The sequence below is a fragment of the Ursus americanus genome, chromosome 16 (assembly GCF_024610735.1).
Source record: "Ursus americanus isolate L20-20 chromosome 16, mUrsAme1.1.p, whole genome shotgun sequence".
NCBI lineage: Eukaryota > Metazoa > Chordata > Mammalia > Carnivora > Ursidae > Ursus > Ursus americanus.
The window spans coordinates 19418696-19433949 of NC_142142.1; the positions used below are offsets into that span (position 1 = coordinate 19418696).

A 15254-nucleotide genomic window follows, 5' to 3' on the forward strand; every position below is an offset into this window, starting at 1 on the left:
GTGTCTTTAAAGGTAGGGACTCAGTTTCCTAATGCCCTCCAGGCTCTCCCAGAGCCGAGCCCCTGATTTAAGTCTGACTGGTTTTAAAGAACTCACAAATTCAGCTCCTCTCACTTTCAAAGGCAAATATTATGGGGATTCATCCTTCAGTTTTTCACCCTCTACCACTGGGGTCCTCAGTGTGAAAGTCTGTTTTTCACCCTTTTCTGTGCCACCAGCTTCCTCTGCACTGCAGATGGCCCCAGTGGACCCACTCCCAGACTGGGTCTTCTACCCTTTCTACCTTTTTTTGTTGCAGCCTCTTCTCCACTATTTAGTTGTGGAATTTGTTCTGCCAGTTCAGATTGTCTTCTAGGTTATTTATGCAGACATGAGTGTTATCTAGTTGTATCTGTGGGATGAGGTGGGCTTAGGGTCCTCATAGTCTGCCATCTTTCCAGCCAACCCTCTACTTGACAAGTCTTTTAAACTTCAGATCTCTCCATCCATCTCAATAAAATGAGAACCACAAACTCTAGAAGATAGTCATAGAATAAGGGAGTATAAAAGCCTTAATCCAACTTTGAACTTTTGGAAGGTAATGAAATCCACAAGGGTTTCATGATTGTCATTCAAGCTAATATGCACCCTTCCTAAGTAGCAAATCTACGTGTCTTAGGCAGAGAACATGTATGATGGCCACATCAAGGTGGTGGCAGGGCCATGTGTGAGGGTTGCACACCAGCATACCTGGGAGTGGGGAAAACAGTAGGGATTCTGGCAAGTACATTTCCTCTCTCCTAAGTGAGTCTGGGGAGTATCTTTTTACTCAGAGTCCAACTCTCTGCTGGAACTTTCTCTCCTCTTCCAATTACCTAGGAAGAAGTGACTCCATCCCAAACATATCCAATCACAACACTTTGACACAGAGTGTCATGACAAAATATCACCAAATCCTGACAAAGACAGTTATCACTTCATGGTTTTGAATCACCAGAGAAGGTCACGGTTCTTATTAAACATTTCTAATGGTTTCCAATTGCCTAAGGCTTTCTGCAGGGCAAACAATCCCCTATGGGCTGCTGATGGAGCTTTTGCCTTCTCCTCCCAAAGGACCAAGTTTGAGTCCAATTCCAGAAGAGAGAAGTCCTTCCAGCATTCCCTGATTAGAAAGTGAGCCCCTAGGGGCAGAGCCTCTACTCCATATATCCTTGCTTGGTGTCTCTGGAAAATGGTGGATTTTTATTCAGTGCTTGTGGAGTGAAAGAGTTTCATATGAGGCCCCTGACCACCTAACTTCAGGTTGCCTTTTCAGGTTCATTTTCCAGCACTTAACTCCAGACTCTACTAGCCAATACTCTAGACTTCTTACTATTCTCCAAACTGCTCTTTCTGACCTCCCTAAACATTAGAAGCAGAAAGGCCTGGCAGAAAGACTATGAGCTTTAGACTCTCCCAAACAGGTTCAAACCCCAGTTCTGACCCTTCCTATATGTTACCTGGGCAGGTTACTGAACCCTTCGAAGCTTCAGTCTCTTTGTTTGTAAAGACAGGGGAAAATCAGACCTACTCTGCAGCACTTCTGAGGTGATTAAATAAGGTGTTTACTTGAAAGCACCTAACAGCACCTGGATCTTGGTAAGAGGCCAATAAATGTGAAGTTTCTCGGGATCTCTCTGCTCACTTCTCTGTGCAGCACATTGTTCCTTATCCTTCAGATCCAGCACGTGCACCACCGCCCAGGGGAAGCCTTCCCTGATTGCCAAGGCACAGGTCAGCAGTTTGCCCTTCCCCAGCCTCCCACAGCACTGACCACACCATATTCCAATGATCTATTTGCACATCTGTCTCACCCAGCAATCTGTCAACTCTGCAAACTCCCTGAAGGTGAGGACTACATCTTAATCACCTTTGTCATGCCAGCACCCAGCACCAAGCCTGGCACAGAGGTGATACCCAACAACTGTTTGGCGAGTGAGTAAAGTAAAGAACAAATAAATGCTCCACAGCCACCCCAGTCTGAGTCAGGCAAGAGAGAAAAGTGATCCTGTCACTGCTGGGGTTCAGTGAACCATACCCAGTCACAATGGCAGCGACTTCTCCTGATGAGGCAGCACACCTCACTCTTGGCAGAACAGGAACAAACATAATGAAATCTGGCATCAGCCATCACCTTGTTGAAAGCACCCTCCTAGCTTAACAAGTCTCAATTTCTCTTCAGGAGGTTGTTTATTTACTTATTTTTGGTGTTTGGCTGAAATGCATTTTGTAGGTGCCCCTGTGCAACTCTGGATCTGCTCCTGTCTAAACGACTATCCGAATGCCCTGATCAAGCTAAGCTTTCAGTGCACCATAAGCACACAAAACACATGGCCCCTTGAAAGGCTGGTAGCCATTATAGTACAGAATTAGGAGGGGGTTTCTGGCTTATCATTTAAGTGGCAAAAAATAAGAAATTACTCAAATTCATTAAGTGCCATTTTTCTCTTTCCTGACACAATAATCCTGCTATGTTTAATTAATCAATTTCTTTTTTGATCTTAGTCATTTGGAATATTTCATAGATGAATACATACATGTGACATTAAAACCCAGGTTTTATAAAGTTGTAGGATCATTAAAAAAAAAAATCCCACCATCTAGATGTTGCTCTTAAAATCTTCTCCACCAGCCCAGGTTGATGTCCCATTTTTCATCAACTCTAATTGTACCAATAAAAATGGCATTTGATTCTCTCATTCTTATACCATTTAGTTGAAGTGAGAAAAAGGTATTTCTTGAGATCACAGTTTTCATCCCTTATCATCCTCTGCCCATAGGCAAATTGTGCGTAGGAGAGAGCTGAGGATAGAGAAGATGCCCACTAAACACCCGTGGTCTGGTGGGCTTAAGTGAAGGTAGAAGAAGAGCACTCAGCCCAGACAGGACACTGTCCTGCTGGCCCTCCAGGCAGGCCATGCCCCCATTCCTTTGGCTAATACATACAAAGCATGTGTTCTGTACTGGCCCCATGCTAGTCACCTAACATGCATCATCTCATTTAATACTTACAATTTCACCATCACGTACAAAGAATTTAGTCAATTGTAAAAGAGAGCCATCTTGCCTTCTCTGCATGCTAAAGGCCGTATCTATTCATTTGTTCATTAATTCATTAATCTCCTATCATGTACCAGCCATATACTCAGAATTGTGCATAAAAATTTCAATATTGGGACACCTGGGTGGCTCACTCAGTTAAGCATCTGCTTCGGCTCAGGTCACGATCCCAGGGTCCTGGATCAAGTCCCACATTAGGCTTCTTGCTCAGTGGGGAGCCTGCATCTCCCTCTGCCTGTTGCTCCCCCTGCTTATGCATGCATGCTCTTTCTCTGACAGATAAATAAAATCTTTTTAAAAAATCCAATATTTTAGACAGCCCTAGTGCCTGTCTCAATTCCTGTGTTGCAGAGAGAGAGCGTAAGCACTCGCAGAGGAAAGCCAGAAGATCAGGGACGCCCTCCGGGCTGGCCTCAACACTTTTCCCTCAGCCTAGTCTCTTTTCCCCTTTTATTCACACAACACACCCCAGCTTCCCACTATTCATCATGATTAGACAAAGGCCTACCTGGTTGATGTTATCTAGTCAACTAGGTAAGAACCAGCAGGCTGTCCAGAGAGACTGACTGGCCCATTCCCCAGTCTTTTTTTTGTTTTGTTTTTTGTTTTTTTTTTACCCCTCAGTATATCCTGAACAAAATGGTTAGACTATGTGATTTGAAAGTACTCTGGGGCCAAAGAAGTTAGGAGATTTGCCCAAAGTCACACAGAGCCAGGACCAGAAGCCATCCAGACCCCTGGTCAACTCCATCCTACCTGAGAGGGCCAAACATGATTTTGGTGTCTAAGATGGTCATCACACTTCACTCTACAAAAGAATTCAACTGAATCTGAAAACCAACACATGTGAAAATGAAATAAATTGCAAATGCTCCTTACAGTGGAAAATGAAAGTTAATGTGTCATGGACACATCGTAAATCCCCACCATCTGCTGAGAGGCTGCCCAGCATGAGGAAAGCACAGGCTTTGTAGGGTGATGAGCAAGGCTTCAATCTTGCAGGGAGCTTAACCTCTCCTCCCTCCTTTCCTCAGTGTTAAGCAGGTTCAGCTACACTGCTATGTAGATGAAAGGGGAAAATGTACGTGGAGCTCTGAATGCAATATAGTTCCTTGACAAATGTTGGTTCCTGTCCTCTTTGCTTTGACAGAAAACACACCAGAGGTCCTGGAAAGCAGTTCTTCAGTGTCAACTGCCTTCACTTAAAAAAAAACAAAAAACAAAAAACTTAGGTCTTAGGGAGACAGCTAAGAATCATAAGATGTGGTCACGGTTGAGATGTTATCTATGGCAAGAATGCCCGTCACGTCAATGTGGTTCTCTGTGCACGGGGGTGGGAGGCGTAGTGCTGGTGGTGTACAGGCACACACACGGGCAAGGACTTCCTGCTGACAGTATGACGCAAAGCACAGGAAACACCACCTTTAGAGTGTCTCATTTTCAAACCATAAAAGACTAAAATTACATATGTATATGCAGAATAGTGTTTCTTAAAAAGAAGAGGGAGTAGTAAGAGGGAAATAATCTATCCTGATGTCTGCCTCATTGCTGGTCTGTGAAGTGTTTCTAGCCAGTAGTTAGGAAAGCAAGCTGAATATACATGCGTGGTAATGACCGGGCCCAGCACTTGGGGCTGCAGGCAGACAGGCAGCGTGAAACACAGCTGCGGGGCAACAGTGACCTGGAACGGTTATCTTCTAGCTGCCTCCTGAGACACCGCAGTGGCTATTCCCTTGAGTTCAAGTCCCTGTTCTACCACAAACAGGTAGGACAGATTTGGGAACTGAACACTTACTTCTCCTGTATGACGCTCATCTTTCTCATTCATGAAATCAGACCGGAGGTAACATAGAGATTAAATCATCTCCACAATGTCTCACATGAGCTTGCATGTGAACAATTCAAAGCCCTGGATATATCAGGAAAGGCAAACAGATTTCAGCGTGAATGTGAAATCTCCCCTACAGCCATGCTGAGAAGGATTCAAAGGCAGCATCTGGTCTTAGTGCGTTAGCGAGACCCTCTCATATCTGTAGGAAGGTTATGCTCCAAAGTCCATAGTAAATCAGCATTCCAAAGATCAGTCTGATTTATAGTGGCAGGTTTGCCTTTCTAATGATGTTTTGCTTAGGCCAATGTTAGAATTATATGATTTTTTTTTAAGATTTATTTATTTATTTATTCGACAGGATAGAGACAGCCAGCGAGAGAGGGAACACAAGCAGGGGGAGTGGGAGAGGAAGAAGCAGGCTCACAGTGGAGGAGCCTGATGTGGGGCTCGATCCCACAACACCGGGATCACGCCCTGAGCCGAAGGCAGACGCTCAACCGCTGTGCCACCCAGGCGCCCCAGAATCATATGATTTGTGTTTCTAAAACCACATACCAACTAGAAGGACAGGGAAACTAAAATCATGTTAGGGAAACAAAGTTGAGATTTTAAATTTGCAATTGGTAATCCATTAAATGGATAAAGGTCAGTTTCCTTGGGGGGGGACCATATTTTAATTACCATAGAATTCTCTTCATATCATTGTCCAGAGAAGTTCCCTATACTTACTAGAAGCTCAATTAAATTTCTTGCATTAAATAATTGAGAGTTTTAGGAGTAATTTCTTCCTAAGGAGTCAGACCATCAAGCATAGAATTCTGCCCTTTTTTAGAGGCAAAGGTAGAGAAGAAAATAAGGGAATTAAAATATATCCATCATCTCTTACGTGCTAAGAAGATTAATAATTATTTTACTTAATCCTGACTCTAATCCTTTGTATTTGGTATTATGGTCATTCTCAGTCTCTGGGTTAACACTCAGAGAGGTTAAGTAACTTGTCCAATGAACCACAGTTGATTAGTGGTGAGGAGGGGATTCAAACTCATGTCAGGTTTGACTCCCAAGTTTAAGCAGGGGACTTCTTCCCTAGTCGTCTTCTTTTTTTTTTTTTTAAGATTTTATTTATTTGACAGAGATAGAGACAGCCAGCGAGAGAGGGAACACAAGCAGGGGGAGTGGGAGAGGAAGAAGCAGGCTCATAGTGGAGGAGCCTGATGTGGGGCTCGATCCTGTAACGCCGGGATCACGCCCTGAGCCAAAGGCAGACGCTTAACTGCTGTGCCACCCAGGCGCCCCTTCCCTAGTCTTCTGAAGGAATAATATCAATGATTTTGACCCTAATTGAATGTGGATGCTTTATGAACATACTGAAATTCACTTCAAGCACTCTGGAGTATCTGATAACGGCTACTAATAATAACTCATAGATAGACAGTGCTTCACAAATTAACAAATGATTAACAAATGACAGCTTGCAGCTTGACAAATTGCAAAGGGCAAAATAGCAGCATGGGGGAAAGGGACTAGCACTGGACCAAGAGCTTTTCTTACCACAGCTCTGGCAGTGATTATCTGTGTGGCCCTGGGCTAGTCACTTCCCCTCTCTGGGCTTTACCTTCTTTATCTGTAAAATGACTGACAGGGACCAAAAAATCTTTCTAGAGCTGTCAGGCTATATGGAAAGCTGACAGAAGAGTCAAAGACAAACAGCTGGAGGATGGCAAAGGGGCTGAAATCAAAAGCCCATGGAACAGCACTTTCAGAGACCAGAGATCTAGTTCTACAAGCCCAGGAGCAGAACAGCCTCAGCCCCATACCCACAAGTCCCTTCAGTCCTGAATCAAAGAGGGGGTCAGAGCACAATTCTCTTTATGTGAAGTAGGCCAGGCCATGGGCGGGAACTCTTTGTGTCCACCGGCTATGAGCCCCACACCCATCGGCCACCCCATCGCCCACCCAGCGTGCACCATCACTCCTCCCCAAGACCAGAGTCCTAAACCTGTCTGTGGCTGAGTCAACATCAGGTGCTTGTTGTCTAACTAACAACTCCCCCAGCATGGTGGTAGTACACAGGGCTTGACTGACACTTGATTTTTTGCCACCCCATGACTTCTTGCTATCAGTTTACAGAAGCAGCAGCTGGTGGGGCACCCTGAGAAACAGTGAATGGAAGGGGAGTCTGCAAACCCACTGCTACTAAGGGACTCATTGCTGCTGCGACTGCAGCCAGGCTGGTACCAGAGGCTATATGCTAACACCCCTTACAAAACCCAGGTCCAGCCAGAACTTTGCATTTTTGTAGGATTTTTCCATCAGCCACTGCAGATGCCCATGAAACACCTCCACTCCCCTCACACGGAAACACACAACTACAGGGAAGACTCAGCAGCCTGCAGTCCCAGGGGCCAAGGACGTTTAGAGGAAGGACATTTGGGGGGGGGGGGGACAAATGTCTCTTCCTAACCCAGCTCGATAGAGGGCGTAGAATTGCAGCCCACACATAACTCCTGATAAATGGAGGAACTGAAGGTATTCAGCAATCCAATAGTCACAGTCCCCACATCCTGACGTAGGAAGAGGGGCCCAGTGCCATCTTTGCTCCACTGCTTTCTTTCCAAGTCTCCCTGTCTTGTCTTCTGAGAGGATAAGGGAATTCCCACTATGCTTTAAGAATCAGTGAGTATTTTCTCTGTGTTGCCCTCACTCCTTATTTTTAAAATGGGTGTACCAGTCCTGCCCCACCAAATCTCAGGGTGGTTGTGAGGAAACGTAGGACAACATTCATGAAACGGCTTTATAAACTGTACGTGGGTAAAGGATCAATGCTACCAAAAGACTCTGAGGGAAGATTGCTCCCACCCCTCTTGGATAAAATGCTCAAGGCACCCCACTGGCTGAGAATGGAGAATAGCCCCCCATCCCAGTACACAGAGCACTACAGGTGACTTGTAGGGAGGTGCATGACAAGTAAAGAGCCCCATTCTCAGGCTCTCCAGTACCTGTCACCATCACAGCTCAGTGTCCTACCTCTTACCAAGCAGCAGCCCCCTTCTCCATGGCCAGGTGCTCAGATGGCCTGTCTGCTATTACTTTCTCAGAAAAAGGAAGTAGCATTAGTGCATGAGTACCTGAAGACCAGGATCTGACTCTCAATTCTTACACCTACGGGTTGGATGAGCTTGAGCAAGTCACCTGACCTGTCTCAAAGCCAACTTCCTCACACATCAAGGAGGCATAATTATATCCCACCCCGAGCCCCTACCAACTGCACAAGAGTGTTTGAGCTCAGAAAAATGCCCTTTGCAATGTGCTCATCACTGTCACTTGGGAATCATTTGTTGGTTTGTTAAGCACTGTCTCTATGAGCTATTATTAATAGCCTTAACCAGATGCTCTGGAGTGCTTGGAGTGCATTTCAGCATGTTCACAAAGCATCCGTGTTCGATTGGGGTCAAAATATGGGAAATGGTGCCAATAAATCCATTACTCATGATCCTGTGTCCCAGGAAATAAGAACTGGCTTATGCTCCTTTTAGTTAACTCCTGGGATGGGGATTATGCAGTTAATACTACTAACGTACATTCCAGAAGCCTTTCACTGTCTTCAAAGCCCAAGATTACACAGGTAATAGATGGCAAGGCCTGAACTCAAGCCCACTTCTTCGGCATCCTTCTCTCATGCTCAGTGAATGCACCAACCCCGCGGGAGAGTGGAGAGTGGAGGGAAGGTTGATGTGGAACATGTGGGTTCCTCTCAGCAAAAAAACGTGTCAAAGCTGCCACTCCTTCTTGTGAGACACAAATGATAAAGTGGCTCAGTCAGAGCCAATATCAGTTGCTGTTGAAACTAATTCAAACATTTCTCAAAGTATGCAGAAATGTGAGCTACTTCCCAATTTATTTTCTTTTAAAAATCTTAGGAATTAAAAAAATTTCAACTTAGTGATTCAGTTTTTTAAAAAGTGGATATAAATAGGCACACATTCACATACATGTATGTAGATGTATATATGTGTTTGCATAGGCTTCATCCTTAATTCAGTATTTAATAAATTAAAGGGGTTTAGTTTATCAAGACTATTTCTGGAAGGAGTCCTCAGGGATAAATTACTAAAAAGAAAAAAAAAATCCCATCCAGGAAGTAACCTAAAACCCATAAGTTCAGGCTCCACGTCAGAATTACCACTTATGGCTGAGAAAAGAAGGTGTCCCATCTTCTTACAGACTGTGCCTCCTTCCCCCATGCCTGAGGACCTCCTGGCCCCTTACCTGACTCTCTCCTCTTCAACCCTCTTCAGGGCAGCGTCCCGTTGCAGAACCTTCATGATGGCTTCTTGCTCCTCCTCTGTCAGGAAGCTCAAGTCAATCATTTTGAAAATCATACACAAAAATAAGAGCAACCAATCTGGCTGACAGTTCTCAAAGCAAAACAAGTATGACTGTTGCTCAATGATTAGAAGATGCAAAAAGTAAATGAAGTAATATCTCGTTCAGTTCTGCAGCAAAAGTCTTATGTTTGCTTGGCAAAAGTTTTAGGTAGCTGATTGCAAAGTCCTCCGCACCTCTTCCAGTGAGGGAGTGGTGGTCTGGGGGACCACGTGGAGAGAAGGCTCTCAGAAGGACGCTGCATTCCTTGCCAGACAGGTCACCTGTTCCCACAGTGGCACTCCTACTCACACTCCCACTCTGGACCAGTCTTAGACTCAGTTTATTCTCCTTGTGTCTGGGTCATCAACTCAAGCAGAGGCAGCAGCACCCGAGCATCTCGCGATACCTGGGGAATCACAAGACAGTAAACACGAGACAGTGTGAGGCAGTTCCATAAGCATTGCTCATTACTACAAATTTTAAACGTGCCTGGGGAAAGAGAATGACCAGCGAGATGGTCTCTGAGATCAGGGAAACCAGTTTGGCCAGCTTCCTGAGCAAATGGGTCATGAAACATGCTTCTACTCAATTCCAGACTGCCAAGATGGAAAGCACACAAAATGCCTGTTGATGTTTGACAACCCACTGAGGAAAGGGATGGCTGCTAAAAGGAGCCAGTTCTCTCTCTCTAAACTCATGAAATGCTAGGCTAAAAAGTCACACTCAAGGTCAATAAGACCAGGAAGACGTGATTCCAGTCATCAAGTGATCATGGGTAAGAAACTAGAAATAAAAATTCACAAGTGCCCACGTCGCCGTGAGTTGGAACGTTGCATGGGAACATATCTGTGCTCTGTAATGACAGGCGATGAGCTGGTATTATGTAAAGGTAGGGTGCACAAGAGGGGGAACAGTTATTCTTCATCCAGTCCCACCTCTAACCCTTGCTGGGTCTAGAGCAACTTACCAAGCTTGCTCCCTTCATTTCTGAGGAGAAAGAACACTACTGGTGTGTATATATAAACTGGGGGAAAGGAAGAGGCAGAATTTCAACCTCCCCCATCCAAAGTGAGAATTTTAAGTAGGACTTTGGGCAAGAATCTCATTATCTTTGAGGCCACTCAATCACATGTGCAATGAGAAGGTGACATGAAGAATTTCACAGCTGTTTGGGACTTCAGAGGTCGCCTACTCCAGGATGGGGGCCTTTTAACAAACACAGTGCTACAAAGACAGTAGACACTAAAAACCAAGAATTCGGTAAGTTTTAGTCAGTCTCACTTAAGAATAAAACAGTACAGGGGCGCCTGGGTGGCACAGTCATTAAGCGTCTGCCTTTGGCTCAGGGCGTGATCCCAGCATTCTGGGATCAAGCTCCACATCAGTCTCTTCCTCTGGGAGCCTGCTTCTTCCTCTCCCACTCCCCCTGCTTGTGTTCCCTCTCTCGCTGGCTGTCTCTGTCAAATAAATAAATAAAATCTTAAAAAAAAAAAAAGAATAAAACAGTACATACACTACTGAGTACTTTTTATGAATAAGTTCTTTGTTTTGGCAAAATAGAACCACTGGGAAGTATCCCCTCTGCCACGTTAGCAAGTGTCCCCCAACTCTGAGGCTCAGTTTTCTCATTTGTACTTACCTGCCAGTAGGATGTCCCTCACAGGTTGTAAAGACGAAGAGAAATAATGAAAATCAAACAGCACATATCTTGCATCATCTACCAAAAATAGCTGCTAAAAATATATTCTAGCTTCCTTTGTGAGTTCACACTTTTGTTCTATCCCTCCAAATAAGAGTGTACTTGGTAATGTCGTTTCCTTTTCTCTTTTGTGTTATGTTTCCTTCCCATCTCACCCATGAAGTATGGACTTCAAGAACAGGTACTCTGATGACCTTTGTTTTATATTCCTGTAGCTCTCTGCATATAGCTCACGGGGACTACTCAAATAAATATTAAGACACTACTTTATTCTCTCTCTTCAATATATGCTACATTTGTATATGTTTGTGCCTGTTCATCTTGAAAAATACACATCCTTCAACGCCTCCAGGAAGTCTTCCCTAACTACCTCAGGTAGAATTAAAAGTAGATTCACTTACTGCTCCTAACTCTTCACTCCCTCCCTGAAACAGCTATGCAACCATGTTGCCACTAGAGTAAGCAGAGTATTCATCCCTGCCTTCCTGTTGGGCTTGACCTGTGACCCTGGCCAATGGAATGCTACAAAGGTGATACAAGCATAGTCTTGTGTGGGCTGGCTTGGCTGCATATACTCCTGCCACTGGCCACAAGAAGAGCCTGCCCTAGGTAGCTCCTGCCTTTCCAGTCTGGGTCCCAGAAAAGGAGTTATAGGGTCAGACCAGAACCTGAGCCACCCAAAGTAAGGCCACCCCAGCTGACCTGGAGATTATGGGAAGAAATAAATATTTGGTGTTGGAAGCCACTGAAGTTTGGGGTTGTTCTAACACTTCTGTCACAGGAGCTTGCCTAACACAAAAATTTTCTTCTCCGTACATACACCTCCACCGCTGTCATTATTTCTCTTCCTCCAGTCACTCCCATTTGTGCGTCTCTGAATGCGAATAAGTCGGTAAGTAAATGAATGAACCTAATCCAAGTATACAAGTCTACCAGGGGACGGCTGTCTTTTCTTTCATGCAGAAGAGCTTCCTTAGATCTCAGAGGCTGGCATGGAAATGAATTGAGGCCACATTTGGAGAACCATGGATGCCGCCATATGTGAGAGACTGCTTGAAAGTCAAGGAGTGCAGGACAGGAAGAGAACAAAGGAGAAAAACAGCTCAGGTTGTCCAGCAGTGGTAGCTGGGAGCATTGCTAAAGGAGGAAATGCTGGTTTCTACACCTCCAAGTACAACCACAAGCTGACCAGTGCTTCTGCATAAGAGCTTCTAAGGGTTAAAGGTTTTTCCTAAAAATCAGTGAGACAAAGGGCAATGTCTTTGTTTTACAGAGAAAGGAGGGGAAGGGCTGGAACCTTTGACTCCTAATTGGGAGAGACTGCAGCAGAGCCCTTGTATAGCAATCAACACTGTTCAATACCTGGTGCTTTCCCAATTCTCAATACTCTGCATGCTATCTGTCATGGGAGCTAATCAAACATTTCATTCAGCAAACATTTATTGAGAGCCTATTATGTGCCTGGCACTGTTGTAAGCACTGGAGATACAGTGCTACATAAGACAGAAAAAAAGTCCTGTCCCTGTGGAGCCTACATGCCCCTCAGAAGAAACATCATACTAAATAATAATAATAATAATGCCTAAATAATTATGTAATTTGCCAGAAGATGATAACAGAGCACAGAAGGGAAGGGGGGAGTTGGGAGTTTTAAAGGGATGGCTAGGGTAGGTCTCGTTGAGAAGATGACATTTGAACAAATTTGACAGTGGTGAGTTAACAAGCCACACTGGTATCTGGGGCTTCTGCAGTGGAAGAGTGTCTGGCGTGTTCAAAGAACATCAAAGAAGTCAGTGCTAGAACAGCAGAGTGTGCCAGGAGGAGGACAGGGTACAGCAGGTCAGAAAGAAGTAGACTGTCCTGTATTAGGCTGTGCATTAGCACTGTACAATTTCTGGCTTTTACTCTGAGATGGAGCCGCATTAAGGAAAGGCAGAAAAAAAGAGAAGTAAATATTTACTGGGCACCTCCTACATGCCTGGCACTTAACATGGTCTCATAGGATCCTCACAAAGACCTGAGGCAAGTGTTTTATGATCTGTGTTTTTCAAATGAGGAGAGTAGGGCTCAGGGAGGTGTCTGCCACCACGCTTGTGCGGTAGGGTTGGTACTTGCCAGTTTTTTTTTTTAAGATTTTATTTATTTTAGAGAGATAGTGAGAGAGAGAGAGAGAGAGAGAGAGAGCACACACACAAGCAGGGGGAGGGGGAGGAGGAGAGGGAGAAGCAGACTCCCCGCTGAGCAGGGAGCCCAACATGGAGCTCAATCATGACCTGAGCAGAAGCAGACACTTAACTGACTGAGCCACCCAGGCACCCCTTGCCAGCAGCTTTGTCAGATTAAGCCACCCCAATGCTGACCTCTCCTTTAATTCTCCCCTCACAGATTCCTCAAACAGGGAAACAGAACAAAACTCTTCTGACTGTGGATCTTCATTCTCTGCTTAAGCATAGAAAAATCACTGGCCCGCAGCTGGCAGTCAGCAATCAGGGCAATTTTGGGAGGGATACAAAGATACAGACGTAGTGAAGAGAAGGGCCATATGCACCCCAATGTTCATAGCAGCATTGTCCACAATAGCTAAATCGTGGAAGGAGCCGAGATGCCCTTCAATGGATGACTGGATTAAGAAGACGTGGTCCATATATACAATGGAATATTACTCAGCCATCAAAAAGAACGATTTCACAACATTTGCAGCAACATGGACAGGACTGGAGGAGATTATGCTAAGTGAAATAAGTCAAGCAGAGAAAGACAATTATTATATGGTTTCACTCATTTATGGAACATAAGAAATAGGAAGATCGGTAGGAGAAGGAAGGGAAGAATGAAGGGGGGTAAACAGAAGGGGGAATGAACCACGAGAGACTATGGACTCTGGGAAACAAACTGAGGGCTTCAGAGGGGAGGGGGACGGGGGACTGGGATAGGCCAGTGATGGGTAGTAAGGAGGGCACGAATTGCATGGTGCACTGGGTGTTATACGCAAGTAATGAATCATGGAACATTACATCAAAAACTAGGGATGTACTGTATGGTGACTAACATAATATAATAAGAAATCATTATAAAAAAAATTGGGAGGGATAAATTTTGGCCACAGGGATTCCTGATGTGTTCACAGAAGGAGTAGCTCTCAGGGTGAGCAAAAACTTCTCCTAAGCTACAGCCTCCCTCCCACCCATTCTCATCATGCTGCTGAGTGACTTTCCTAAAAGTGAGATCTGACTAAGCCATATTCCCAGGTTTAAAACCCTTCACCACTTCCCACTGCCCATTGGCTAACGCTCAAACTCCTCACCATGGCCTGTGGGATCACGTGAACTGGCACCAGCTTTCTTCCCCAAGTGCTTTTCCTTAGGCTCCCCACACACGGCTCTGCAGTTACTTTTGCCCCCAGGCCTCTGTATATGCTATTCCTTCTTCTTGGAATACCTTTCCTGGGCTGATACCTCTTGGATCTCAAGTTAGATATCACTTTTTGCTCAGAAGCCTTTCCTAATCTCTCAAGGCCTGGTCAGCCGTCCCTCCAGTGTGTTCCGTTAGCACCTGACTTTCTGAGTCAGGCTATTCATCACGGTGTCTCAAATCCCTATCTACTCAGGTTTATCCTCCACTCGTTTATGAGCATGGCCTGGGCACCTGAGTGCTTTGGGACCCCACTACCTGTCACTGTGCCTTGCATCTACAGGGCACTCACATATTTAATACATGAATACAGATGGAAGAAGACCGAGCTTCCATTTCTTCCTTCACATGAAGCTGGCTCTAGGGCCATACTGAAAAACCAGGTCCATATTATTCAAGGACATCCAGCCCCCAGTCCTTCACATGACATCCCCCCATCTCAGTTTTCTCATCTATGGGATGGGTGTTTTTAGTCCTACTTTCCCCTTTCTTACAGAGATTATTGTAAAGAGCTGGTGAGAAGGCAGGACACTGTGGAGAACAAATAAGGAGTGAGCAGCAGCGGGGGGAGTAGTAGCATGAAAGGGAAACCTACAGGCTCCAAATGCAGATTGTGCTGAATTCGAGGATTCCATGTGACAGCCCTGCTACGCCACATCTACGAAAGCCAATACTCCTCTCCTTGCCAAGTGTCCAAAGTTAAGCTAGAGAGGGAAACCAAGGCCCCAAACGGTTGGTGCTCGCTGGTGATCACAACTAGAAGAGCTAGACTTACAGGCCTAATTCCGATCATTCTGCCAGACCAAACCCCGGTTAGAGCCTGATTAACAACAGCATTTGCTCCCCCACTGTGCTCTGCTGCACGGG

The 15254-nt window shown here is 45.1% G+C and overlaps 1 protein-coding gene across 28 annotated transcripts in view; it reads right to left on the minus strand.

The window, feature by feature from the left end:
* The window catches only part of SYTL2 (synaptotagmin like 2), a 121222-nt gene that overhangs the window by 62975 nt on the left and 42993 nt on the right, over window positions 1-15254 (minus strand). For all 28 annotated transcript variants that reach the window (XM_045815610.2, XM_045815621.2, XM_045815622.2 and 25 more), the window contains exon 2: window positions 9179-9683. In XM_045815610.2, coding sequence (XP_045671566.2) covers window positions 9179-9291 — 113 coding nt within the window. In that variant the 5' untranslated portion in view covers window positions 9292-9683. The remainder of the gene's footprint in view (window positions 1-9178; window positions 9684-15254) is intronic.